General features: G+C 34.2%; 3 protein-coding genes across 3 annotated transcripts; 1 reads left to right on the top strand and 2 right to left on the bottom strand.

Moving 5' to 3' along the window:
• Positions 1 to 315: 315 nt before the first annotated feature.
• cN-IIIB (cytosolic 5'-nucleotidase IIIB) lies at positions 316 to 2,997 on the bottom strand. Its single transcript, XM_076418412.1, has 7 exons — positions 2,864 to 2,997; positions 1,463 to 1,673; positions 1,245 to 1,410; positions 1,130 to 1,192; positions 943 to 1,072; positions 650 to 883; positions 316 to 593 (listed from the first exon to the last, which is right to left on the bottom strand). Exons 1-7 carry the CDS (start codon positions 2,909 to 2,911, stop codon positions 471 to 473), a joined length of 975 nt encoding a protein of 324 aa, XP_076274527.1. The 5' UTR covers positions 2,912 to 2,997; the 3' UTR covers positions 316 to 470.
• On the top strand, positions 1,934 to 25,782 carry LOC143205235 (ATP-binding cassette subfamily G member 4). The gene is made up of 10 exons (XM_076418404.1): positions 1,934 to 2,204; positions 3,284 to 3,405; positions 5,955 to 6,072; positions 19,807 to 19,993; positions 21,509 to 21,713; positions 21,772 to 21,959; positions 22,023 to 22,278; positions 22,329 to 22,483; positions 24,614 to 24,883; positions 24,947 to 25,782. Exons 1-10 carry the CDS (start codon positions 2,170 to 2,172, stop codon positions 25,445 to 25,447), a joined length of 2,037 nt encoding a protein of 678 aa, XP_076274519.1. The 5' UTR covers positions 1,934 to 2,169; the 3' UTR covers positions 25,448 to 25,782.
• LOC143205240 (uncharacterized) lies at positions 6,070 to 12,582 on the bottom strand. Its single transcript, XM_076418410.1, has 5 exons — positions 12,136 to 12,582; positions 9,335 to 9,493; positions 7,720 to 7,985; positions 7,478 to 7,667; positions 6,070 to 6,487 (listed from the first exon to the last, which is right to left on the bottom strand). The coding sequence occupies exons 1-5, from the start codon at positions 12,455 to 12,457 to the stop codon at positions 6,138 to 6,140; spliced, it is 1,287 nt and encodes a 428-aa protein (XP_076274525.1). The 5' UTR covers positions 12,458 to 12,582; the 3' UTR covers positions 6,070 to 6,137.
• Positions 25,783 to 26,004: the final 222 nt, after the last annotated feature.

Raw genomic sequence — 26,004 nt, forward strand, 5'->3', positions numbered from 1 at the left:
GCCCTCTTCTGGTCAAGACTTAAGCTGAGTATTACAGAAATCTATTCCGAAAAATGTCAAATTAATTGACAATTTGAAATTAACAAATTGCAGTAAAACAGGAAAATTCACATATTTAATTTTTGTCTTTTGTCTAAGTTTTACCGTCAATTTAAAAGTAGTATATCAATATAAAAATACGAAAGGTATTTAAGAAAATAATCTTCATTTATTTATACCATTTTACATAAACTATTTTTGATATTTTTAGGGAAATCGATTATGGAAATTGGAAGTCCTGTTCTTATTTAAGGTTATACATAACAACAAACAATAATCGGTGAAATCATTTTATTTCCTATCATGTTGTGCTTGCTGAACTTTGGTTATTAACCAGAACAAGGTGATATACATGCTTCAAAATACGTTACTGAGGTACTGAGTATTGACATAGAGAGTGCGGTGTCTCTATAAATAAATAACCTGCAAATTCAATTTGCATTTGCTTTGGCAATTTTTATATAATCAAAAATTGCCTTAGGAACTTCCATGGTTTGATCATCAATTAATACAATATCAAAGGTATTTAAATAAGATGGTAAATATTCCTCTATCTGCAAAAATAAGCTAATATAGAAGTTATCTAATTAAAAAAAAAACTGAAACCTACGTGGTCATATAAAAATCCAATTTTTAATGCATTCTTCATGTGATCCATGCCCTCTGCCATAGTGGCATCTCCCAATGAATCTCCTAACACCATTACATTGGTTCTCTTCTCCAATACATGATAAAAGTCAGTATTTTTAATTGCAAATTCATTCTTGTTAAAAACATGAATAATAGTGTCTTTAAATCCTTCAATTACACCATCGTCATCATATTTTAAAAAGTTTGAAATAATCTAATTTAAAAAATATATATATATTATGCAATATTCCAATACAAGGTCAACAAACTTACTTTTACATTAGGCAAATACACATCGAATTGCTTCAGAATAGTCAAAACAATATCACCACAACCCGCAGAAAAAACAATGACAGGAACATTTTCGTCAGCCAAATCTTTAAAAAACTCCAAGGTTTTTTCTCTGAAATTCGGTGATTGTTACTAAAAAATATTTCCCTAAGCATTTTAAATAACATACCTTAAAGTGGGCTTGAGTGATTTACAAACATTTTCTATCTCTTCCGGAGATATTTTTAGTCCCCTAAAAAATTTTTTTTATTGAACATAATTAAATAATTGCGCAGCTTATTTACCTAATAGCTTTCTCTGATAATGACCACCACTCCTCCATGTGTTTTATTTTTTCTACCTGAGGTATATGGGGATCAATTTCAATAGGATAATATTTCTTCCTTAATGCTGATACAGTATTTTGGTATGCCTCATTTCTTAGTGAGGATGGTATTCTACTAAATATAGCTTAAAAAATATTTAAATAAAATTGTGCATGTTCAGTGATAATCCAAATTACCAAAACTACTAAGATGGGGCACTCCATTCTCATGCTGTTTGGTTATGGTCCTGTCAAAATCAGACACCACCTGCAATTGATCAACGCCGCCTTTGATCATATCGTTTAGTATTTCGTTGAGCCTGTCAGGATTTTTTATTTTAACATGATCTTTGGTGAGAGCACTGATTTCTTGAATTAAATTCATCGTCGAATCGAATCTTCGTATTATCTAGGAAAAGAGAGTATTATTTACGGTATGAAATCACACGTTACCGGTTAAAGCAAAACGCACTATAAGACATTTACTTTACTATTATGGAAACAATGTCGCTCTATATTTTTATTAGGTTAACGTCACTTTCTAGACGAGTGAAAAAGTTCGTGGCTACAGTCACCAACGAGAGTGTTTTTATGGAAAAATATATTTTACGTTAATAGATTTTTAAAATAATGCATATGTTTATTTCAAAGACCAAAGTATCCTGTTTATTTATTTGTCAGCAAAAAAATAACATGCTGCATCACTAATCCACAGCGTTTCTATATTATCAGCGATTTTTTTTTGCGCGAAGAGGGGTCGCGGTATGGGTCATCAAGTTTTTCAATAAATAGGAGAAATATTGATACAAACTATGTCAATTGAATCATAACGTTGCAATAAGAATTGCGTTTCACACGAGTGAAATTGCTTACCAAGTGGGAGATTGTAATGTGTGTTAGTTAAAATGGAAACGAAAAATTTGGCAATAAATAATAATTGGTAAGTAGATTGCAATGTTACTTCTACATTCTCATTGTTCTCTACTCATATTTCTTATTGATTAGTGGCATTATTGCGTTACCTTTACTTTTTATATGATATTAAAGCTTTTGAAATAGAAGCTGTAAATCATCTGCCATCTTTTAACAATGTTGTGTTGCTTATTCAACTTGTGTTGATAACTAGTTCTAAAAAAAACGTAAATTAATACTAAAAACAGACATAAAGTAATATGCCATCTTTGACTATTACCGTCACTGTCAAACTACCCATATATTACTGGTATTTTGTTTGTGATATCCTGATAACTTGATGAATATTCTATAGGGAGTTATTATTTGGCTAGAAACTATATTTATTTGCCCTATTTCCCATCTATTCTTAGATTCAAACGTGCATTTTATTGACAAAACCAACGCGTCCCAGTTACGCGTAAGATGCAATATATACTTTATGCCACTATTCAGTATTTAAATATTTAACGTTATTATTTTTGTATTCGCTTCGATTTTGGGTGTTATTTATTTAATCTTTCCCGCGTGTATTTTTTTTCTATTATTATCTTAACAAAGGTCAAAAGCCGTGTCAGTATGCAGTTCTTGAAGCATCAGATAAATTAGAAAAATGCACCCGCGCTAACAAAACACAAACATATTTACCTCGTCCAGAACGCGTGAAAATAAAGCGGGAATTATAAACAAAAACATGTTTGCGTTATGACGAATGCGCCGGGCGCACGGTGCGAAGGTTCACGCGTGGGCTTCGTGTAAGGTCGGTCCGCGGATCAAAGCCCGACTCGCTTATCTTCGTCGCTCTCAGCTGATTGTTGTCATCACAAGGAACAAAAACATTAAACTTTCGTTTTTACGCTTTCATTCGATATTTCGTGCACGGTCCGAGCTGATGTTCGAAATTCCAGTTTCGAGGAAGGACGCGTATTATTGAAAAATCACGGGTATAAGTGCGGTTGTCGTTACTTTTTTGTTTTCGTTCGGTCGTACCTTCATGAACACATAGTGCATTCGTTTCCATTCACGCGTTGATAAAATGGCTAGTGATAATCTTTTGTTGCAACCCAGGCCCGCTGATGTCAAAGTCCAAATACAGCCAGCGCAGCCCAAGAAACTCACCCATCTACCACAAAGGCCCAAAGTTAATCTGTCATTCTCCAATCTGAGTTACACGGTGAAACAAGGAAAGCGTAAGTAGAATTTGTTTAATATCATTATGTCATTATCATAATAACATTTAAGTCCGTATAAAACCTCTTAAAAACACAGGTACACATTCCTGAAATTAAAATAATTAAACTTTGGTTGATAGAGTTTCGTCTAACGGATAAGTACGACCTTTTTATCATTAAATTCGCGATAATCACTCGGGATAATAAAAAATGAGTACTAAAATGGCTGATATAACATCGTTATCGCACTTTATTACCTATCATAAAACATTTATTTCTAGGCAGACATAAGGATTATTTCGGGATTTTTATTCAGTTTTAAAGAATCAAAACAATTAAAGGATAATTAGACAATTTAAGACACTTCCGGACCTCCTTGACGATTTTTTTTTCGAATAATGAATGTAATAGGTTTTTTTTTGTTAGAAAACAAACGACTTTTTAATAAACCATAATTGGCCGTCGTACATATAACGACAATAACATGTTGATCACACGTCGAAAGAAATGACAATTTTCTTTTTATTTATCACAAATATTGACAATCAAAACCAAAGAAAACTACCGATTGTTCTTTTGTTTCGCGGTAACTCGTATCAAATAATTAGGTGTTTGCTCCCTTTCTTCCTGAAACTTGTTCGATTACATATTTAAATCTTGTCAAATTGAATTATAATGTTGTATTAAACCGAAACGAAAAAACCAGTTTTCCCAATAATTTATTCCGTTCCTAAGGACGTTGTTTTATTTAATTTTATCTCGAAAATAGTTATCTCTTGGTATTCGACAAAGGAGCGATAGTCAAGAGGTACAACGTCCACTACGTATGGAGTATATTTTCGCCGATAGCTACTTGTTATTGTGATGTTGTATATATAACTCAATGTTTGAGCCGTATTTGTCGCGGTTCGTCACTCAGCGACCGCGAATGGCTCTGTTATTAGTATTCCGAGATGGTTTTGCATGTAATTCTTGCTTGTCAGTATTTAACAAATTGATGTAGGACCAACGACCTTGACATTGATTGGGTATTACGATTATTTTGTTTTATTATTTCGTGTGTAATTTGTTTTATGGCTTGTCTCTCGGATTTTGTAAATTTTAGAATACATTTTCCATTAAATATTATATGTATAACACACAACTTGGGACATTTAGTAAATTTAGATAATTAAAATCATTTGTTTATCTAACATTTCCAGTTTGTATTATAGCTTTTGGAATTCTCGTTATCTATGTTTGCACCGTTGGTTCTGTATCGTCACTGTTATATTTGAATATTTCTTTATTGTTCTCGTGTGATATCAAGCTTTTTACGACGATCCGCTCCATGACATTGACATCTCGTCGATAACAGATATCTCGATAAACCAATCTGTATTGTTTCCGTAACTTTTTGAAAAATTTGGAGTGTGTCAAGGCCCCCTATAGCCCAATCAACCTTGGCTCTGGATTTTTAATTTTTTTTTCAGTTGAGCGGTTTCATCATTTGTTTTAAGAAAAAGAAAGTGTTGTTTCTAGCATAATATTTGCCATAAACTGTCGATTGTCGTAACGATTATGTCGGTGAAATAGAAATCCATTTCGAAACCGTCAATATATAAACTACGGTCGCGCACGAATATGTTAACGTATTCCGAACATATTGTGTTTTATTATTAACGATGCAAATAAGAACAAGAAAACTGAGCTTCCTGTCGATGCTCCTTTTTTTCTGTACAGTGGGATTCTTCATTTTTGATCCAATACCAACTGGAATGGCTTTGTTTCTGTCAACTGTCGAAGAGGCTTGAATTGGACGACGCGGGTTTTAACATCACTTCTGGTTAGACATTTTAGACATTTTAATCTAATCTCTTTTCCTGAACTTGCCAACAGACACTAGGTAGTCACTGTGGCACAGATCTTGAGTATTCGCTGCACAGTAAAACATTTCTAGGCACAAATTTGATTTGAAATTCTCTTTCCTACCCATTGTTTTGAAAATAGGAACAGTTGTTTTAGAATAAAACCACCGTAACCTTCAAATAATGCACAAGGTTGCCATGAAATTTTCACACGTGTCATTTAAGGTTACCAGGTTGGGTTAGGATATGACGCCATCTATACGTCAGGCACGAGACTTATTGAGTGATATGTCAAATATATTCGATATTAGAGTGTATTACAATAATTTTGTTCTTTTATTTCCTCCATTTTCATTACGGTTTTGACTATTTCAATTCAAAATATATTTTTTAATATTAGTATTTAACATTATTTTAAGTTATTTGTAAAGAAAATGCGTTTACCAGTAAGTTTAGATGCCAAGAAATAAGTAAAAGTTCGATTTGTTGATATTTTCGACTTTCATGTCCACTAATTATGTTTCCGTACAAAATCAATAAAATCTTAGTTGGGTTGGTATTGGTGAGCCATGTTGCCAAATGTCTGCAAGATTATTCAAGACATTAGTGGCGATAATTAAAGGCAACATTGTATAGGTTGTAGTTTAAATTTTAGCTTAAAATTTCAAAGATAGTCTAATAATTTTTATGGTAATCCGTATATTCTATGTTATATTGCAGAAGACAAAGTTATCCTGAAGAATGTATCCGGCACTCTGCGATCCGGAGAGCTCACCGCCATCATGGGACCGTCCGGCGCGGGGAAATCGTCCCTGCTCAACATCCTCACCGGTTACAAGTAAGTAAAAGTGCTTCGACGAGCATGCTTCAATCCCCATCCTTTCCGCCTCCACGCGCAAAGCTCTAATCGGTGGTCGAGGCCGTGTTGAAGGTGATCACCCGTTGCTTCGAGAACCTCATGCTGCTCTTCCTCCGCTTGCCCTTGGTCTTCTGCTTGGCCCAGTGAACCTTGGCCTTCTTGATGATGCAGTGCTTCAGCATCTGCGTGAAGAACATGTTCTGCAGCGCGAGCAGGCTGCCGTCCTCGGACAGGTTGGACTCGTGATCGCAGCGAATGAAACTGTAGAACTTGGAGCCGCTCTGGTTCCGGTCCTGCGTCGTCTCCATCTTGTTCAGCGTTTCGATGATGACGTCGATCTCGGAGGCGCTGTCTGTCTGCTGAGGCGGTTCGTAGTCTTCGTCGTCTTTGAATCCTGGAATAATTTTAAATGTTAGGGGTTTCGGTATCAAAACAATTAAGAGCATGAAAAATTAGCCGTGTTCTGTTGTGGTACGTTTCTTTAAAAACTCAATATATTTTATTGTATTTCTAATTATTGTATATAAGGTGTGTAAGTAATTAATTTCAGTTTTTTTTCAACAAATTTAACTATATATAAATATGCAATGTCATGATTCTATCGCATGTTATTTTATTCTACTGGCATTAACCTCAAAACTATACAAGTTATATTTTGCCAAAGTATAAACTGAAGAACAATTTCCATAAAAACTGCCAATACTTTGAAGAAATAATTTTTTATCATCAACCTTAAATAACGTGTTTTCTTTGCGAAAAATAAACGGAAAATCATTACCAACACACCTGGCATATATAACTGTACTATTTCTTCTTTCATACATCTCCACTTTCTACATACAGCAGATGAATTGGTGGTAGGGAATTGATCAAATAGATCACTTAGCAAGTAAACGATGGAATATTCGAATACCAATCTATATGGTCTTTGAAATCTCTCCAAACTATACGGACAATCATAGCAACAGTTGATACATATATACGAAGCCCATAATAATGCCAGTAAACATTATTTTACCATACATTTAGTTCTTAAAACAGCCCAAATGAAAATATTCTGCATTAATTACAACAAAGACTCTGTGAAATTCACCGTTGCAGCAGCGGTATCGCGATTTATTATATTCAAACAAAAAATATCACTTGTATCTTTAAAATTAAAGCTGATGGATACGTTTATCGTAATTCAAAACATTTTTATTATTAGGAAATATTGTAAGCCAATCTAAAGCGCTTAGAATGCTCGTTTTTGTTGAAGCTTTAGGATGAAGTATTATTGAAACACTTCTGTGAAAATGCAAGCTTGAATAGCAAATTTCAAGTTGATCCATCAAGTGCTTTTTATGATCTTGGGACAGAAACAGATTAATAATTTAATAATTACCAGCAGTCCAGTTTTCGTATAATCGAGGTTTATATCCCACGGGATCATCTTCGGCTTTACGACAGTTGTGGATGATCCAGTTACCGGCCAGGAACAGCGGTAAATTCGTCAATTTGTTCGACTTGCTCTCCGTTCTTTGCGTCACCAGCTTGTCCAGCAAACATTTTTGACTCGCCGTGAGGGTAACCAACTGAAAAACGACAAATTCCTTAACGCCGGCCTGCGGACCACCTTCAACTCACCTTCAGGAGCCTCTCCTTGGCTTCGCTCTCGTTCAGTACCTCGGGTACTTGCGTCAACACGCTGAGATCGGAGTACTTCAGCAACACGTTCCTCTTGGGATCGTAGAAACCTTCTCCCGCGTCGTAGCAGCCGGGGGGGATCACCCTCGGCGGATTGGGCTTGTTCATCAGGAACTCGTTGGGCGCCGGAGCCAGGTACTGTTGCATTTCGATCTCGAATCGCCGGTCTGGTATCTTGCAGTACTGGCTTCTGTATTGGGTATTATCTAGAACGTTGGTGAACGCTTGGTCAACTGATGTAGAAGTAGAATGGTGTGGAATGTCGCGGGATTGTATTGTATCATAACTAATGATAACCTAACTACTAAATTCAATGGTTTTGACGTTTCTCTATATAAAACAGCACTTTAACAGGTCAATTGGAATGTTCCAGTTCCATTGAATGTGAAAACACATTTCTTTGGCAGAATTAGTTTCTTCTTGTTCAACATAATTCCCGTCAAGGATTATATATTGATTATAGCGACCCTCTAACTTTTCGATACCTTTTTTGTAGTACGATTTGTAATTTGCTTGAAAATAGGCTTCAGTTTTGGCGCTCACCTCTTCATTCGACGAAAATTTCTTCCCAGCAAGCATTCTTTTGAGATCCGAGAACAGGAAATACTCGCTGGGAGCTAGATCTGGAGAATACGGTGGATGAGGAAGCAATTCGAAGCCCAATTCATGGATTTTTGCCATCGTTTTCACTGATTTGCGAGACGATGCATTGTCTTGGTGAAGCAGCACTTACTTTTTCTTCAAATGCGGCCGTTTTTCGGCGATTTCTTCCATCAAACGGTCCAATAACGCTATGTAATATTCGCTGTTGATGGTCCTTTCTTTTTCAAGGTAGTCATTGAAAATTATTCCATGCGCATACCAAAATACAGACGCCATAACCTTGTCAGCCGACTGTTAAGTGGACAGCAACTGGTGGCAGGCCTATTTTGAGGCAAAAGAACAATCGTTCTACAAAAGTGGTATTGAAATGTTAGAGCGGCACTGGAGTGATTGTGTGGCTCTTGATGAATATTACGTTTTGTTTGTTGTTTTGTTACGCCAGGGACTTTTCAGCCTATGTGTTATACTATGTGAATGTAAAAGTGTCGTGTTTAAAAATTGTGTGGAGTGTACCAGTTTGAGTACATCCATCAAACGCTGATTAAATTTGGGTCGAATATTTTAGACCTGAACTTGAAGAACAATATTAAGAAAAAATTAGTGGGTAGTGAATAACTATTTGTAGTCTGATTTTTAAAAACGCTTATTTTTGTCGCGTGAGATTGTAAAAAAAAAAAGATTTTTGAAGGCTCGGCATTAAGAATCAACGACATTGACCTCTCGCACTTTTCTATTAAACGTAAAAACAGGCGTGATAAGCCAGTACGCGATTTTTCGCGATAACTACACTGTTGGACATATTTTTTAACCTAAAATATAATCAAGAGGTTGGACTATTGTTATGTCTAGAACTATAGTCACTGATAATAATCATTCGAAGCGAATCTATACCCATTGTTCTCATATCTGATCGAGCATCGAACCATATACAAGGTGTTATAACGATACAAACCTGCTGCCACGAAAATTGGATTCTTTACTAGTTTTCCATTGCGCCATATACCCTCTACGTTGTGCCCGTTGGGATATCGCAGCACGCCGGCGCCGTGAAACTCGCCGTTCTTATTGAAATCACCTTCGTAGATCACACCGTGTGGATATTTATATATACCTAAAGTAACACCCTTATATAAATTATACAAAGTGCAATATACCTAGGGGATCATTAAAAATGAATTTAAATTTCATAAACTGATTAAGAAAATTGATATTTTGTGTATTCAGTGTTTTATTTTAAAACTTGAATTTTGAGTTTTGAGTCCTTCTCATTTTACTTGTTAAATTCTGGTAGCTAAATGAATGCTGATGGTAAAAAAAACATAATTCCGAACCAATCTATAAAACTCTGTTTCTGTTGGCTCAAGTCGATCCTGTTGCCAAATGTCCACAAAATTCGTGAAAACATGATATAATAATTACAAGTTATAAAACGGCAAACTTTGTAAACCAAAAGACATAGTTGATGTGGCAACACTGCAACGTGTTGACGTCATAAATGTTTATGACGTGCATTGTTTTATTGGACTATGTTCCAATCATAACAATGAAAGATCCCATATATCAAGTTCGCAACTTCTTCAGTATAATTGATGTCTTTAGAATCGTATTTGTATGTGATTTTCTGGAAGATAGGGTTAGCAATTTCTGAAATATACAGCAGCCTTTTCGTGTAATGAAATTCGAAAAAAAAAATTCGAATCCCGAATTCACAGAAGCAGGTGTGTTATATCTAAGAAAAATAATTTTGTTTTTCTCTAAACTGTTTTTTTCTGCAGTGATCCAGAATGTTACAATATCAACCAGAATCAGTTTTTTTACCAATTTGTCTTGAACATAATTACAAAAACGTGACGTCTTTCGTAATTTATGGAAAATTATAGGCACATTACGCCTGATTATTAGGTCCAAGCTCTACACCATCTGATAACCACTTGAATCATTTTTCAATAGAAGAGACCAGTTCCGACCAGCAAGTTTTATGAACGTGCTATTGTGACGAAAGTTAGATGGTGAGGAGTTAAAGAGATTTAAGGGATTCCTAGTCAAATTTGTCAGGTTTTGCAACATATATCCGAATGTTATCATGTTGCAGAAACATTTTTTCATACATATGATTTATGCACCTACTGACAGGAGAAAAATATGATCAGGATGGTACAACCGATGGACGTACTGATATTTGGTATACAAATAAGTTTTGTCCGTTAAAAAGAGGACGTTAATTAAATAAACTGATGATGAAAGAATTGATATCAGTTTGAAAGCGTTGTCATATAAATCATATATAATCATAAACTTGTACCATCTCTGGTACTGGTAACATTATACACTGAAAAATAGCAAAAACTGAGTAAGAAGGAAAAATTTGTTTTTATTGAAAAAATTACCAAGACCGAGATTTCTTTCCTGTCAAATCAATACATATCGAGCGATATTATTGGTATCAGTGCAATGAAACCTTTCAACGCTGTAGCAACCGAAAAGTCCTTGGCCTGAATATCATTAACTACAATTAGATCGTATTTAAATTTCCTCGTGTCTTGTCCCACTATTTTCCCATAAAACCAATAAATTTATTTCACTACAATTAAGTTTGACTTTCGAGCATTGTTCTATTTAATACGGTTTAATTATAATATAATTGAAAGTTCATATACACCGGTTAACAGGTAGTTAACAAGGGCTTGGTGTTCCACAATAATCATGATGAAGGATGGGCTTGAAATGTCTCCAACTTCCACTCCAAAATAACTACTTTTTTTCTGACTAAAGTCAGTTTGTGTGTTTTGTTTTCATTATTGTGTTAGCCTTTTCCTTAATATCTCGTCTATTAAGTGGTTGTGTGTCTTTTGGTCGGTGAAAATAACGGTTTTCAATTTAGCATTATTGAGTTATTCATTGCATATGGACGCTAATCATGGATCTTTCAAAGTTATATTTTCGCTACTTATTACTTTTGTTGTGACTTGAAAAAATCTTCTACCGAAGACCACCAAACATTTTAAAAACTTACGGTAATGTTGCTCCCTCATATCCCCAATGTCGGTTTTGGTTTCAACGACTTAAAAGTGCTGATTTCGACGTCAAATTAATTAGATGAAAACCCAGTTTAAACTCTCAAAATACTTTCAGATAACTTGGAAGTTGGTAAATCGACCATTTCTAGACTTTGTATAAGATGGGGAACATTTAAAAAGAGAGAATAGCCATTTTCCACAGTTCCAAGTGCAAAACGTCATGGGTTAGTCTAAGAGAGTCCACATTGATACCCAATACCCATTTCGAGATATTTATGACCATAAAGTCTTATAGTCTATTCAAAGTTATTTTGTATATGCGTCATCTAAATATGTGACGTCAAAACGTCTTAGTTCAGTTTGGCTTTGACATACAACAAAATTCTAATCTAAATAATTTATATTTGGTTTATTTGCATATTCCGGGATCGCTATCGACTACATCTGACCGCCGTATTTTTCACACTTTGCTCCTTCTGATTACTACTTGTTCTGACTTTATGAAGGTACCAAAAAATTGATCAATTCGTAGATATATTCAATTGTCTGAAAGATGGGAAAAAGTAGCGGCTATCGATGGGCAATACTTTGAATCAAATACATTATATCGATTTTTCAGAATAAAGTTTCAGATCTAAACATAAATAGAGTGTCGTTCAGAATGAAATTATTTTTTGAAAAATGTGAGAATATTGATGGAATTGTGAGTATTTCAAGTATTCTGTGACATATTTACCTTTTCCTGTCATGCCCAGTGTGTTAAAGTCACCTATGTAGCTACTCCCTGTACAGAAGGTCGCGAATTGAACTTTGGTATCTTTCTTCGAAGGCACGTGAGTCGCATACAGCGACGTGCTCATCATGGTCTCGCCCTGGAAGTTGCCGAACAGTTTCACGTCACTGTGCAGCTCCGACGGCAGGAAACTGCTGCGGCGACTTTGAGGCGTGTTCATGAAATCCAGCCGAATCGTGTCGCCGACGATCTCGGCGTTTTTGCTGCTGATCGACTCGTTCAGCGTCTGCAGATCGAAGCTGAAGAAGTTCCGCGGACGCGACATCTTGGATTCGTCGATCGTTACTGATCACTTGAAATTTAACGAGCTAAATTAGACCCCAGCATCAACCCCTCGCAATGTCCACGTTAAACCATCAGAATTTCAGTAGATTCGCTTCGGAGGTCTGACACGTTCGCCGCGACAATTTTTGACGTAGTCGTTTGTTTCTTAGCAACGGGCTTTCCATCGTGTTCGAAATTAATGAAAATATGCCAGGTGTGTGAAGAAGTTACGGATAAGATAAAGGAGATGAACAAAAATAATAATAATAGCCGGCTTGGTGGCGCAGTGGTAAAGGCGATGGGACGGTCCTCCTACTGTTGCGATAGGCGCGGGTTCGAATCCTACTGGGGCATGGTTGTAAATGTATGTTTGTGATTGTTTAATATTTGTGATTTGATGATATTCTAGGCAAGAGTGTAAAATCCGACAAGGAAAATGATCCCAGTCACGCCAGTAACCAGGCTGGGTAAGACCGGATGTTTTCTGGGATTATTTTTATTATATATATATATAATATTTTAGGGTAAAATGATGTGGCTCGGTGAATGGAGGTAAATCGAAATGAAACAGTGGTGTTTACATAATGTGACCGTTATTTATTGGCAATATAAAAAAAATGTGAAAATACAAATAATAAAACGGATGGCAGCGGAGTTACCTGAAGACGAGGCTTGGGCAGTCGATGGTGGCACGTCTTAACCAAACGAGGGTTGAGCACTGAATGACCGAAATACCCTTCAATAATATCCCAGATAAACGTCTCGGGGTTGCCGCCAGCTATTCGTTGTCGGGTTCCAGTTGGCACCCCGCCCGTGTTCAACATCTGGGATTATATTTCTGGGTATTTTGTAGACCGCTATTCCACGATGTAAAATTCGACATGCTCAAGGTCGCTACAATACTCCCCTGCCAGAATTTTACATAAAATTATTTCCAACAAAATGTGCTGTGTAAAATGGGCTTGACAAATATGATAGTTCGACACGGTTGTGATCTGGTACGGCTGTTGATATCTTCCGGTCCTACAGATACCGTTGCATCATCGTCGCTTTGGCACTTGAATGTGGTCCATCGACGACGTTGAAAACAAGCTATTCTTCAGACAGGGCTCCCGTAATCGATGCTGTGGGAGGATCGACTGTTCGACGACGTGGTAGCTTATTTTCTTCGACGACGAGACGTTAGCAATTCTGGTACTTCGGCGAAGACATAACGAGTCTACGGTGACTGCAATCGGTACCTAGCTTCTGGAGCTGCTCTGTGACTAATCCGTAGTCACATACGTTAGGTTAATTCATAAAAAACAAATAACGACGGTATCCGACCGAAGCTGCCCAAAGCCTTTTAAATCAAAATATCTGCCATTATGACGGAGACGGCGAGCGAAGGAAGACATTATGATTTAAACATAGCGCCGAAAGAAATGTTTAGCCGAGACGCTGATGATTAAGCAGTGACGTAAAAATATTCCAAAAGGTTGTGAAATAAAATTTTGACAAAAAAAAAATTTTAAAAAATGAATTGGAAATAATGAAATTAATCGGAATAAAATGAAAATGAATCTTGAAGGTAAAATTGAAAAGGAATCGAATTAAAAATATTTAAAATTTTGAAACAAAAAAAAATATAACGGCCACGTAAAATACATACCAAACACCATGTTCCACGTACCCTCCATTCACGAGTCCAAACCCAATTTTGCGAAAGATCACGTCGGGGTCACCACTTTAGGGTAAAATGATGTGGCTCGGTGAATGGAGGTAAATCGAAATGAAACAGTGGTGTTTACATGATGTGACCGTTATTTATTGGCAATATAAAAAAAATGTGAAAATACAAATAATAAAACGGATGGCAGCGGAGTTACCTGAAGACGAGGCTTGGGCAGTCGATGGTGGCACGTCTTAACCAAACGAGGGTTGAGCACTGAATGACCGAAATACCCTTCAATAATATCCCAGATAAACGTCTCGGGGTTGCCGCCAGCTATTCGTTGTCGGGTTCCAGTTGGCACCCCGCCCGTGTTCAACATCTGGGATTATATTTCTGGGTATTTTGTAGACCGCTATTCCACGATGTAAAATTCGACATGCTCAAGGTCGCTACAATATAATATATATATAATATATTAATATTATATATATATATATAATAAAAATAATAAAATAAGTAAAATTAAAATAGGTATTACTAAGAATTTACCAGAAATAAAAAAGAAAATTGCCATATTAAGTCAAACACCTATCAGAAGCGCTACGAAACATTGACGTCACGTACCTAACTTCCTGTCATTTCCGAAATCTAACATTTTAACTTTTTAGCGCGCTTCGATTTTAGTTGGATTATTTATCTTATATTTCACAGTTAAAAAAATGATTTTGTGCAACCAACGAAACGAAAAATAAACTTAAAAAACTTAGAATTGAAGTGAATGAGTATTCCGTACACACTAACCATGAAATGTGATCGAATATTAAACAACATAAATTAAAAATAGTATCAGAATAACAGTTGGCAAATTAATAAATACAGGTAATAACTCTAAGAGTATTAAAGACAAATGAAAAAATGCATGATAATAATTTGAAAATACAGATGCAAAGGTATTTGACAGGGCTACCAAAATATACATTTGGTGATGGATGTTTGATTTTCATAACCTTTTAGCAGCTCTGTATTGTATCAAATTACCTTGTAATATTTGGGTAAATAAAATGCACAAATTGTAATTTTGAGTTCATTTTAATAATAGCCTTACAATTTTGTAGTCATGTGCAACTACAATAGTTCACCAAGTACTTAATCTGTGTTTAGACATACTTTAACGTATCACGTTCCTATATAAATTCTTACACTAGATCTCTGCTTAGTTTCTTTTACTTTACTTGAATTGTGTGAAGTGACAACATTTGGTTCATACATTATCTGTAAAAACTTAAATCACATTGTTCAATCAAATATCTATCAGTTACCCTTGAACTAGTAAAATATAGCCCACCAAACTATTGGCTTATATTTAATTAATATTTTATGGTCATTCAGTAGTGAACAGCAGTCAATGTTTAGTGGGTTGAGTTAGAAACCCATTTTCTTCAGTTTATTTACCATTCGAATCTTGTAGAAACATATACTGACTTCGTTCATACGTGTAGTCATAGAGTAGTTTTTCAAAAGTACCCATCTAGCCTATTGCTTTAATAATATTGAAGATGGAACTATTCTCACTTTCTGTTCTAAAAATCTCCATAACGTTTCTTTTATGTCAAGATCTAACCATTGTACTGGCCATGGAAGGTGTTTGATAGTGTCCAGATATTCATTCACACTAATCCAGTCAGTAATATGAATGTGAGTAGCAGCTAAATATTCCCCATACTTGGCTGTAGGAAGATATTGTAGAAGAAGAATACAACATTCTTCCAAACTTCAAGGGTCCAGGTTTAATGATCGTTGTATGACTTCATTCTTAGCTTGGCATTGTGCATTAGCTCTGTGGAACTCCTACCCTCTTTATCTAAACACTACTGTTCAAGTATTGAATTCTGTCATTTTCCCGTAATTTTATTTCGCCTGGTTACAATCTCTTATTGTTCGTCAATCTGTGTCGATCAGTTAACTTTAGATTGCACACATTTTAGGTTCATACACTGAAATATAATATAGAAGACTTGTAAACTGAGCAATACATACGCGTCACATTATTTATACGGAAGCAGTGTTGCCAACATGTAACAAGATGTACAATATTGCATGGTGTTCATATTATAATGTCTATCCTTTGTAATTCATCAATGTTAATACCTCCAAAAGACAAAGAGTTTACTACTACTACTACTACTTTTTTAACTTTTCTACATGACCAAAAAGATAAAATAAATAAATAAATAATAAAAGAAAATAAATAATAATGAGATAGAGACAAGACAATGACTGGATATTCCAATGAATGTTTTCATTTCGTATCTTGTCATGTAGTAAATCAAAACTATTCCACCATTACTTTGCTTTCAATTTTTTTAGAAATACTCTCAGAAAAATATTTCTTTTTTGGCGTTATTTGTTAAAGGCAACATGATTTCCTTTCGTGATATTATTTTTAAATAAAATGCATGACATAATGATCACACGACTGTTAAAAAATAAATATTTGAAACACGATTAAATGCTGTCTAAGGTCGAAAAACATCTGAACAGCCATTCGATGTATCAGTCTAATTAGCGATAAATCTATTTCCTTTCGTATCATATTCAGCACGTCTACAGCGCATCAAAGTAAATAAATTAGAGCTCCTTAATATACTAATTTTAACATGTACCCCAGAACATTATAGGGCATAATACAAACATATTTTTAATAATTGAGAAATAAGAAAATGAAAAATTATTTACAATAAATATGAAAATCCACAACTGAAAACTTTCAATTGAAAAAGAGTCTAACTTCAAGAAAACAGTATTTGAAAACACATAAATACAATTTAAAAAATAATTGTGATATTTTGGTTTCCATCCAGTTTTATTATTTCTTTCAATTATCGTTGTTGAAAGCCTCGAACGTTCATCATTATTGCGAGACCAACTAAGAAACTGCAGAAAACATGTGTACGTTTTAAGTTCATTTAAGTTCGCCTACCTTTCATTCTGACACACATAGTAAATTCTCTGTTTGGTGATATTAGGTTTGAAACAGTGGTAAACCGTTATAATAGTACCGGATTAATATAGTACTGCTTGAACGGACATCAGTACTGTCGTGAATTATATCATTATTAAGCGCCCTAAACAATCATCATTCAGTAATGAATATCATTTTGTAAATGGGAGTAATTATTTCCAATAAATAACTTCAACCATTTTTTTTATATATAAGTTTCCTTTTACCAACTATGGGTTTATCTGGACTGGACCTACAGTTTAACTTGAGCTCCAAACCACGATCTTCGGCATTAAGCCTACCGACTGGCGAATGACCAACTTTAGAAATCATCCCAGAAAACATCCGGTCTTACCCAGCCTGGTTACTGGCGTGACTGGGATCATTTTACACCCTTGCCTAGAACAATCACACATTTAAAACAATCACAGACATAAATTTACAACCATGCCCCAGCAGGATTCGAACCCACGGCTATTGCAACAGTAGGAGGACCGTCCTATAGCCTTTATCACTGCGCCACCAAGCCGGCTTTTTGACCATTTTATTTTTTTTCTTAACAGATACAGCTAAATATGTATAAATGGTAATATAAAATATTCAGAATAGAATGTAAATTAGTTTTAGATAAATTAGCTATGGTAACATAACCAGAAATGCTAGAAAAAACATATTATATTGTTCTCTTAGCTATTTGTGTGGTTATAAATTTATTTAATATTTTAAAAAGTAATATCAAAAGTTATGAAATGTTATTTTATGTATTATTTCCCATATTATGACAGCGAATTACGGCTAATAATACCATCTCTTAGTTGCGAAAAACAATGACTTAATTAAATTAAAACAATGACAATTAAATCCAATCAGTTATATAACAGAAAGACGTAGACTAGTTCTGAATCTGTAGGCATTTATCTATAAATAGGCGGTGTCAGAGTAGTTTATTATTATCTCCTAAATGAATCTAGTTTTACAATTTTTAAGGCAAAATTTATTTACCTAAATACAAATTTGAAATAATTGACACAGTAAAAAAAATCTTGCAAAGCATGCCATTGATGATCAATTTCTGTTATACCATAATGTATATACTAGACTAGACACTTGTTTGTCGAATCCCAACTGCCCCTGCAAATATCAATCATCTTTCCGTCCAACAACTAAATATCGAAATTATCAAATCCGAGAGCACGTTATTCCACGCCAATGTATCTAATTAATTTCATATACGTAACTCGTCATTAATTGACAACCTTTGGTTGAGGTCAGCGTAAGGTCAACCTCCGCTATTAAGGAAAAACTATAGTTAATTTACTATCAAGAATAACAATATTCGGTCTGCCGTTAATAGTGTTATTTCACTAGAAATTATATTAATTATATTTTAATCAATATGATGGAACAATATTAGAAAACACCCAACTGCTAAATAAAGGAAAAAAAGAGGAAGAAGTCACATAAAATCGGTTATATAACTCGTATTCAAACAGCACTAAATATATCACTAACAAAAACAATCCGTTGTTTTATTCAATTGTTTCGTCGGATCAAAGTCTACTCGATATCTACACTACAAAGACAACGATAATGAATCATGCATAAAACATTCAATTTTATATGGAATTATCTATTCCTAACGGGGCTGCTTTGATGCATCACTATATTATTGACAAAGTATGGGTGATAACCAGTTTTAGAATATCACAAACGGACTTTGAATCTCGATATTTTTGAACCCTGTTCGCGGTTATTTATTTTATAATTGCCTATTTAAGTTTAAAAAATTACCATTACCAGTTTTTCGACGAATAGTGAAGTCATTTTCTTTTATACCGTACTAAATTATTATAATATGCACTAGCTAAACTCTGCTGTACTATAGCTCAGTCTCATAATTAATAGGGCTGTAAATTATGAAGAAAACATTCGTTTCTTAAATTCAAGCCTCACTCGGACAAGGATTGTTGCAGAAATCTTAATTATATTATTATTACTCCATAAAGACCGTTACCATAAGATCCGGGCTATGATAAATTGTGAGTTAACCAAAAAGACTTCAAATAAATTAGAAATAAATTAGAATAAATTAGGTCTGTTCAACATGTCTAAAACTTTTTTTATTACTCTTCGTGATTCCACAATTTGCCCTATTGTCAATAAGTATTTCTTATGTCTATATTATATATACATGGCATGTAGAAAATTACTTCATTAAGCAATCTTCTGTATAAAATATTATCTTAATTAATTAGTCTTATTCTAAAGTCTACATATGTCCAGTAAACATGTCTAAAACTTACTATATAACTTTTATCTGTCCTTTGGTTTTTTTCGCAAGTTTCTCTTGGAACATCGGGAAGATAAGAATACAAAAACAGTCTTCTGTTAATATGGACTGTTGTATATAATTTTCAAGCCAATCCATCAACTACTTTCCAAGTTTTACCGACACAAATATACGAAAATGTTCATGAATTTTCATTTAAATAACCTTTTTCAAATTAATTTTAAAAAATAATGACTTTTTTAATTAAGTGAAAGTACTTTCTCAACTATGAAGCTCACTTAGTTTTGCAAGCAATATCTTGGCGATATATAGTCCACCATCCTCCAAACTTTCTCCAAGCGGTTGCGCATTATACATTTTTGATAACATCTAGAAACTATATGATCAAGATAATTTTCATTGCAGAACTGATGGTACCAAAGGACAAATCCTGATGAACGGATCAGAGCGTGACCTCAGCCAGTTTCAAAAGCTGTCCGCCTATATCATGCAAGATAATCAGCTGCATAGCAACCTGACGGTGGACGAAGCCATGACGGTAGCAGCCAAATTGAAAATAGGAGAAAAGTCAAGTAGCGAACGTGAGGAAATCGTAAGTATAATTGCCGGTAATTATCGGCAATGACTGGCCTATCATTAGAGGCAATTTCATATAATTATGTTAAAAAGTATAATTACGAGTACTAGATTCGTTACACTAGCTAGTTTTGCCAAAAACTAGTAAAATAAAGTATTAGGCGGCGTTGATTATGATGCAATGGCGTCGATCCACTTTGAATCGGTATAACCATAAAATAAAATTAATATTTCACTCAGAATGATCAATGAACAAATAAAGCTGCAATGAAAATAGAATAACTTATATAATAATAGTAACTGACCGAATAAGCATCTGTTAAATAACTTCTAATTCTGAAAATATTGCTGCAGTGAAATATCAAGCCAAATATATTTGCCATCATAAATTCCAAATTCCGTTGAAGAGGATAGGGTTCAATGTTGCTTCATATCCCATTGTGTCGCATAACAAAAAAGTACATATTAGATGAATCAGATTAGTAACGACACCAAAAATATCATATAATTAAGAAGAAATAGAGAAGTTTCATTTTTCAAAAAAAAAAACATTTTGGAAGAAGCCGAGAAAATATAATGAGAAATTTTATAATCATTTTATGTTAATGAATGTACAAATTGTCAAAGAGAACATAGTGAGTAAAATAGTAGACAAAAATCAATAGAGGAAAAAACAAGCAATAAACAGTGTAGCAGTGAAAATAAAAGGACATATAGTAAACAAAATAAAAAAGGTGGTTTAATGAGAAATGCAAGGAAAGGACTGGAGCTCATTAAATTTACAAATTTATTAAAGCACAAATAACACTATAAAAAAACCTATATATAAAGTTTTGAAAATACTGAGACCAATAGAATAACTAAAAAATTGATATTAAATAAAAGTAAATTATAAATTGGATAAAGAAATAAGAGTAGAACATTGCAAGACTAAAACAGTAAAGAAACTAATAATATATATTTCAGGAAGGGTATTAATAGGAAAATAAAAAAGGAGGCCAAAATTGTGATGATCAAGCGAAATTAAGCATAATTAAGTGAAAATAGGAATAGGCAAGGACAAAAATCAATAATAGGAAAGATCATAATAAACCAACTGAGAAATATCTGGAAAGTTTCTTCATATGGTGTATATTGAATGCTGAAGGGCATCAAGCTGCTACTAAAATTGGTAATGATTGAATGGAAGGAGACAATGGTTAAACACATTATTATGTTTGGCAATTACTTTTGAAGATATTTAAACTAAGTAGTTCTGAAGGTTTGCATTCATATTCAGAATAATTGTAGCTGGTTTTCATACATTAATAAGACAATCTCAAGATTATAAAATGATGCAAATCAAATATCTACATCAGTTACCACATGATCTATATTTATTAATGACAGATAACAATTGATAAAATTAATACAATCAATAAAATTACAATTGAATTCTATTCATAGTATAATAAAAATGCTTAATAGATCTTGATGATATAACTGCTTATCTAAAATTAGAACGTTATAATTAATTTTTATTTGTTTAAAGATTTCAGAAATTTTAGACACACTAGGCTTGCTGGACCACAGGAGGACTATGACAAGTGGTCTGTCAGGCGGTCAAAAGAAACGTTTATCCATAGCGCTGGAATTGGTTAGCAATCCGCCTGTTATGTTCTTTGATGAACCTACCAGTGGTCTTGATTCCTCTTCGTGTTTCCAGTGTATCGCTCTTTTAAAAACCTTGGCCAGTGGTAGGTTACCATACCATTAACTTGTGAGTGATATTTAAAAGTTATTCCTTGTATATAGGTGGAAGAACGATTATCTGTACCATCCATCAACCTTCAGCAAGGTTGTTCGAGATGTTTGACCAGTTGTACACGCTGTCCGATGGTCAATGTGTCTATCAAGGCTCCACAAGCAGATTGGTGGAATTCCTCGCCAATTTGAAACTCCAATGTCCGTCTTATCATAACCCAGCCTCATATATCATTGAAGTAATATTTCGAAGAATATAATCCGATAATGAATCGTTATTTTTATCTTCTGTGTGTTTCCAGATTGCATGCGGCGAATATGGTGACCACAGCAGGACTCTGGTCAACGCCATCGATAACGGTAAGCTGGACGTGCGAGAGGGAGCCCCCCTTCCCAAATTCAACATCAACGACGGCCTCAACAACGCCAAGAAGTATGCGCACGACATCAAGAATACTCTGCCCGGTATTAACGCGGCTAATTGGAAATCTGAGCCAGTATACAATAGTACAACGAGTCCAACACTCCCCGAGAACATTGTCAACGATATCGCCAAAGGTAAACACGATATAGTTGATTATCACTCTTCATCAAAGTAGGATTTCTAGGGTCTATAAAAGACGATGTCGAAAAAGCGAACCCAGACTCGGCCTTATTGGGAGGCAGTTCCTTAAATATCAAACAACCGAGATATGGAAATAGTGAATGGCAACAGTTCCTTATTATTCTGAAGAGGGCGTTGTTGTTCAGTAGGAGAGATTGGGTAAGGAATGTGTATTTTGAAAAAGTGACTCATGGTGAAAAATATATTTCGAAACCACTTCATATTCCAATACAAGATTTCTAAGGGATAAGATAAAGAGGAGGTCGCAGGAAGACCTTCAAGGATTGTTGAGCATGAAGTGTAAATGAGATTAAAAACTAGGCAACTACGATAAACTATATATTAAGGGGTTATTCTGACCTAGAATGCTTTAAAACAATTGGAATGTTCATACCTTACTAGGTTGAAGAGAACTTTACTTTCTTATTATAAACTGAGTTAAATCATTTAAAATAATAGGAATAATTTCAATGTAAAATGAAATAATATTTACTACAAAGACAACTAAATGTTTACTGAATATTTAATCACTAATTAATTACGAGAAAACATTTGTTTGGAATTTTTAGTTTGCTGATTCTTGATAATTTTGTTTATATTTAGCTGGAATATGATAATACCACTTCCATTTCGTCATCAACATTTAAAAATCTCAATTTTTTACTTTTAAATTGTTTAATGCTGAAAATCTAAAATATCAGAAACACGATGTAGAAAATTAAAATCATATTTTTAGATTTTTTGGCTATTATAATATAATGGTAACAACAAAATAAATTAATTAACTCTTCCAAATGTTTTATAATTAAATATCAATTATTACAATATAAAACCAGTTCTTCGTTCAATGTTAATTCATGTATAGATGGATCCCTTATTACGAGTGGATTCATCCAATCAGTTTTTTACATCTAAACCGATTCAAAGTTTTCCAAGTTACCTTCAAAAGTTTTTTCTCCCATGAAGTTTTTTTTTCAATCAGTTTATCTGTTGAGTTTAATACATTTCCAAATATCAAAGAATATCAGATTTGTAAGCTACTCTAGAATACTATATTTTTTTGTTTTCCAATAAATGAACAAAATTACTTTTGTTTATGTAACAAATGTTTATTTTGTTCTCGTTTTTTTAAAGAAAATACGTAGGATGAAACTTTTCCTCTTACTTTCGTGTACAACAGTAAGGATTCCTACTAAGCTTTAATAGCTTGGCTTAAATTACTAAATAAATACTTTTAAATATAACTAACCATTGTTCTAGCACTATTTTCAATTCTGATGGTGAATATTATGCAATAAGTTCTTCCCACATCAATCGCTACTTCTTAAGACGCTATCTAGATACTTCTGATCAGTTATGCTTTGTTTCACGTTTGTTGTCGTCGTTCGGCAATTCTTTGTTCTCTTGTTTTATTCATTTTTTGAGTTTGAGTATACTATTAATATTATTATAGGGTCCTTTGTTCTATGTTCTGCATCTTCATTTTTTATGATAGTATATTCCAACCACTTGTTGCTTGTGTTATTAACCGTCATGTCCACCTCATTTTCTGCTCCCTTGGGTCCTTCCTTCCTCTTATCTTTGCTTCGTTCTTCCTCATGTTGTCTCTAGCTCTTCCAACTTCCATTAAATGATCAATTTCTTATCTATATTAATTGTTTATTTATCTTGTATTTTTACTTCTATTAAACAGTAGTAATAGTATTAAACACTAGTAGTAATAGTTTTCTGACCTCTTTTGTCCTTGTGTGTCTTGTCATTTTCTTTCATGCAAACTGTTGCTGCAAATACATTTATATGCCGAGGTCAAAGCTGCTACTCCATCTGTGCAAAATGCTATTATAATATATATGTTTTTTTGAAAGTTTCTGCTGAGCTGCTGAAAATATTTTTGTCGAAACTACTTTCAAAAAATTTGAGTTTATTTCTAAGCCTACTAAACTAAGTTACATGGAATTTTTTCTCTACACATTCTCTGATCATTCGTATAAGATTTATACCAATTTTTCGATAAAGTCAAAAGGAACATAAAAATAACTTTTTTCAAGCCATTGTCATTTTATGAAAAGAAAAATATGTATGAATAAGTATGAACTATAGAACCAGCTTAACTGATTAGGGATCTATCTTTTTTTAATTTGGATGACCGGAAGGGATGGAACATGATTCAGTTAACCATGCTTGTGTATGGCTTTTCGAATTTTGTTTTGTATATATATAACTGAAGAATTAGTAAATATCTGTAAAAAAAATTATGAACAACTCTTTAATATTAGTTTATATTTTCAGACTTTGATGTATCTTCGATTATTTGCTCACATTTTGGTTGGTTTCCTCATTGGTGCTTTGTATTGGCAAATCGGCAACGACGGTTCGAAGGTCCTCTCCAACCTGGGTTTCCTGTTCTTCAATATGCTGTTCTTGATGTACACCTCCATGACCATCACCATCCTGTCTTTCCCGTTAGAGATGCCCGTTCTACTAAAAGAACACTTCAATCGCTGGTACTCCCTGCGGAGTTATTATTTCGCCATTACTGTCTCCGATATGCCTTTCCAAGTAAGTATTTTGATGCTCATTGTTTTAACATACAGAATTTTAATGCCACGAATTGTATTTCAGACTGTTTTTTGTATAATATACGTGACCATCGTTTATTTGATGACCGCTCAGCCTTTGGAATTCTTCCGATACGGAATGTTCCTGTCCGCGTGTCTCCTGGTCTCCTTCGTGGCCCAAAGTGTCGGGTTGGTGGTGGGAGCAGCGATGAATGTTCAGAACGGCGTGTTCCTAGCACCAGTGATGTCAGTTCCATTCCTGCTCTTCTCTGGATTCTTTGTATCATTCGACGCCATACCGATTTACCTGAGATGGATTACCTACCTTTCTTATATCAGATACGGTTTTGAAGGAACAGCCCTGGCCACATACGGCTTCAGCAGAGCTAAATTGCAATGTTTCATCAGTTATTGCCACTTCAAATCGCCAGCAATCACGTTGGAAGAACTGGACATGGTCAACTCCAGTTACATGGTAGATATCATAGCTTTAGTGGTGATATTCTTCGTTTTGAGAATCGCCGCCTACTTGTTCCTCAAATGGAAACTGAAAACGAACCGTTAAGAAGCTGAAAAATCAAAAGAACTACATGTATAACTTTATTATCACCTAGTTATAGGCATAAGTTAAATTCCAATGCAATTTTTTATACATACAAACTAAAAGTTGTTAGAGTAGGGGCTGTGACGTTGGTTATGAGAAATTGATATAGATGTATTTGTTTTGGAGTACTTGCCAATAAATTATTACCCAAAATATCCATGACTTGTTATGTCAATGTTGTTTCTAGATGGACCATATAACAGAAACTCTATTTTTTATATATATACATATCTAGATTAGAATATGAAGGTTTTTGTATTTGCTGAGGGTAGTTGAATAAAGTACTATTTTCTAAAGAGTGTTTTACTTCCTGAATAATAACGTTGACCATTTTTATTACACCCACAATATTATTGACTAAACCATCACAGCTTCGCTTTCACGCCTTATCCAGTTGTGATCCATGATATCCTAAGGTCACAAATGTTGTTCGGCAAATGCATGTTTCTAAAACTTCCACCATTAACATTAAGCTCCATAAGAAGTATCGGAATCGACACAATAACCATAAAATAAAA

The sequence above is a fragment of the Rhynchophorus ferrugineus genome, unplaced genomic scaffold, assembly GCF_030347505.1.
Source record: "Rhynchophorus ferrugineus isolate W39M unplaced genomic scaffold, kcgeb_rfMv2 rfM11, whole genome shotgun sequence".
Classification (NCBI taxonomy): domain Eukaryota; kingdom Metazoa; phylum Arthropoda; class Insecta; order Coleoptera; family Curculionidae; genus Rhynchophorus; species Rhynchophorus ferrugineus.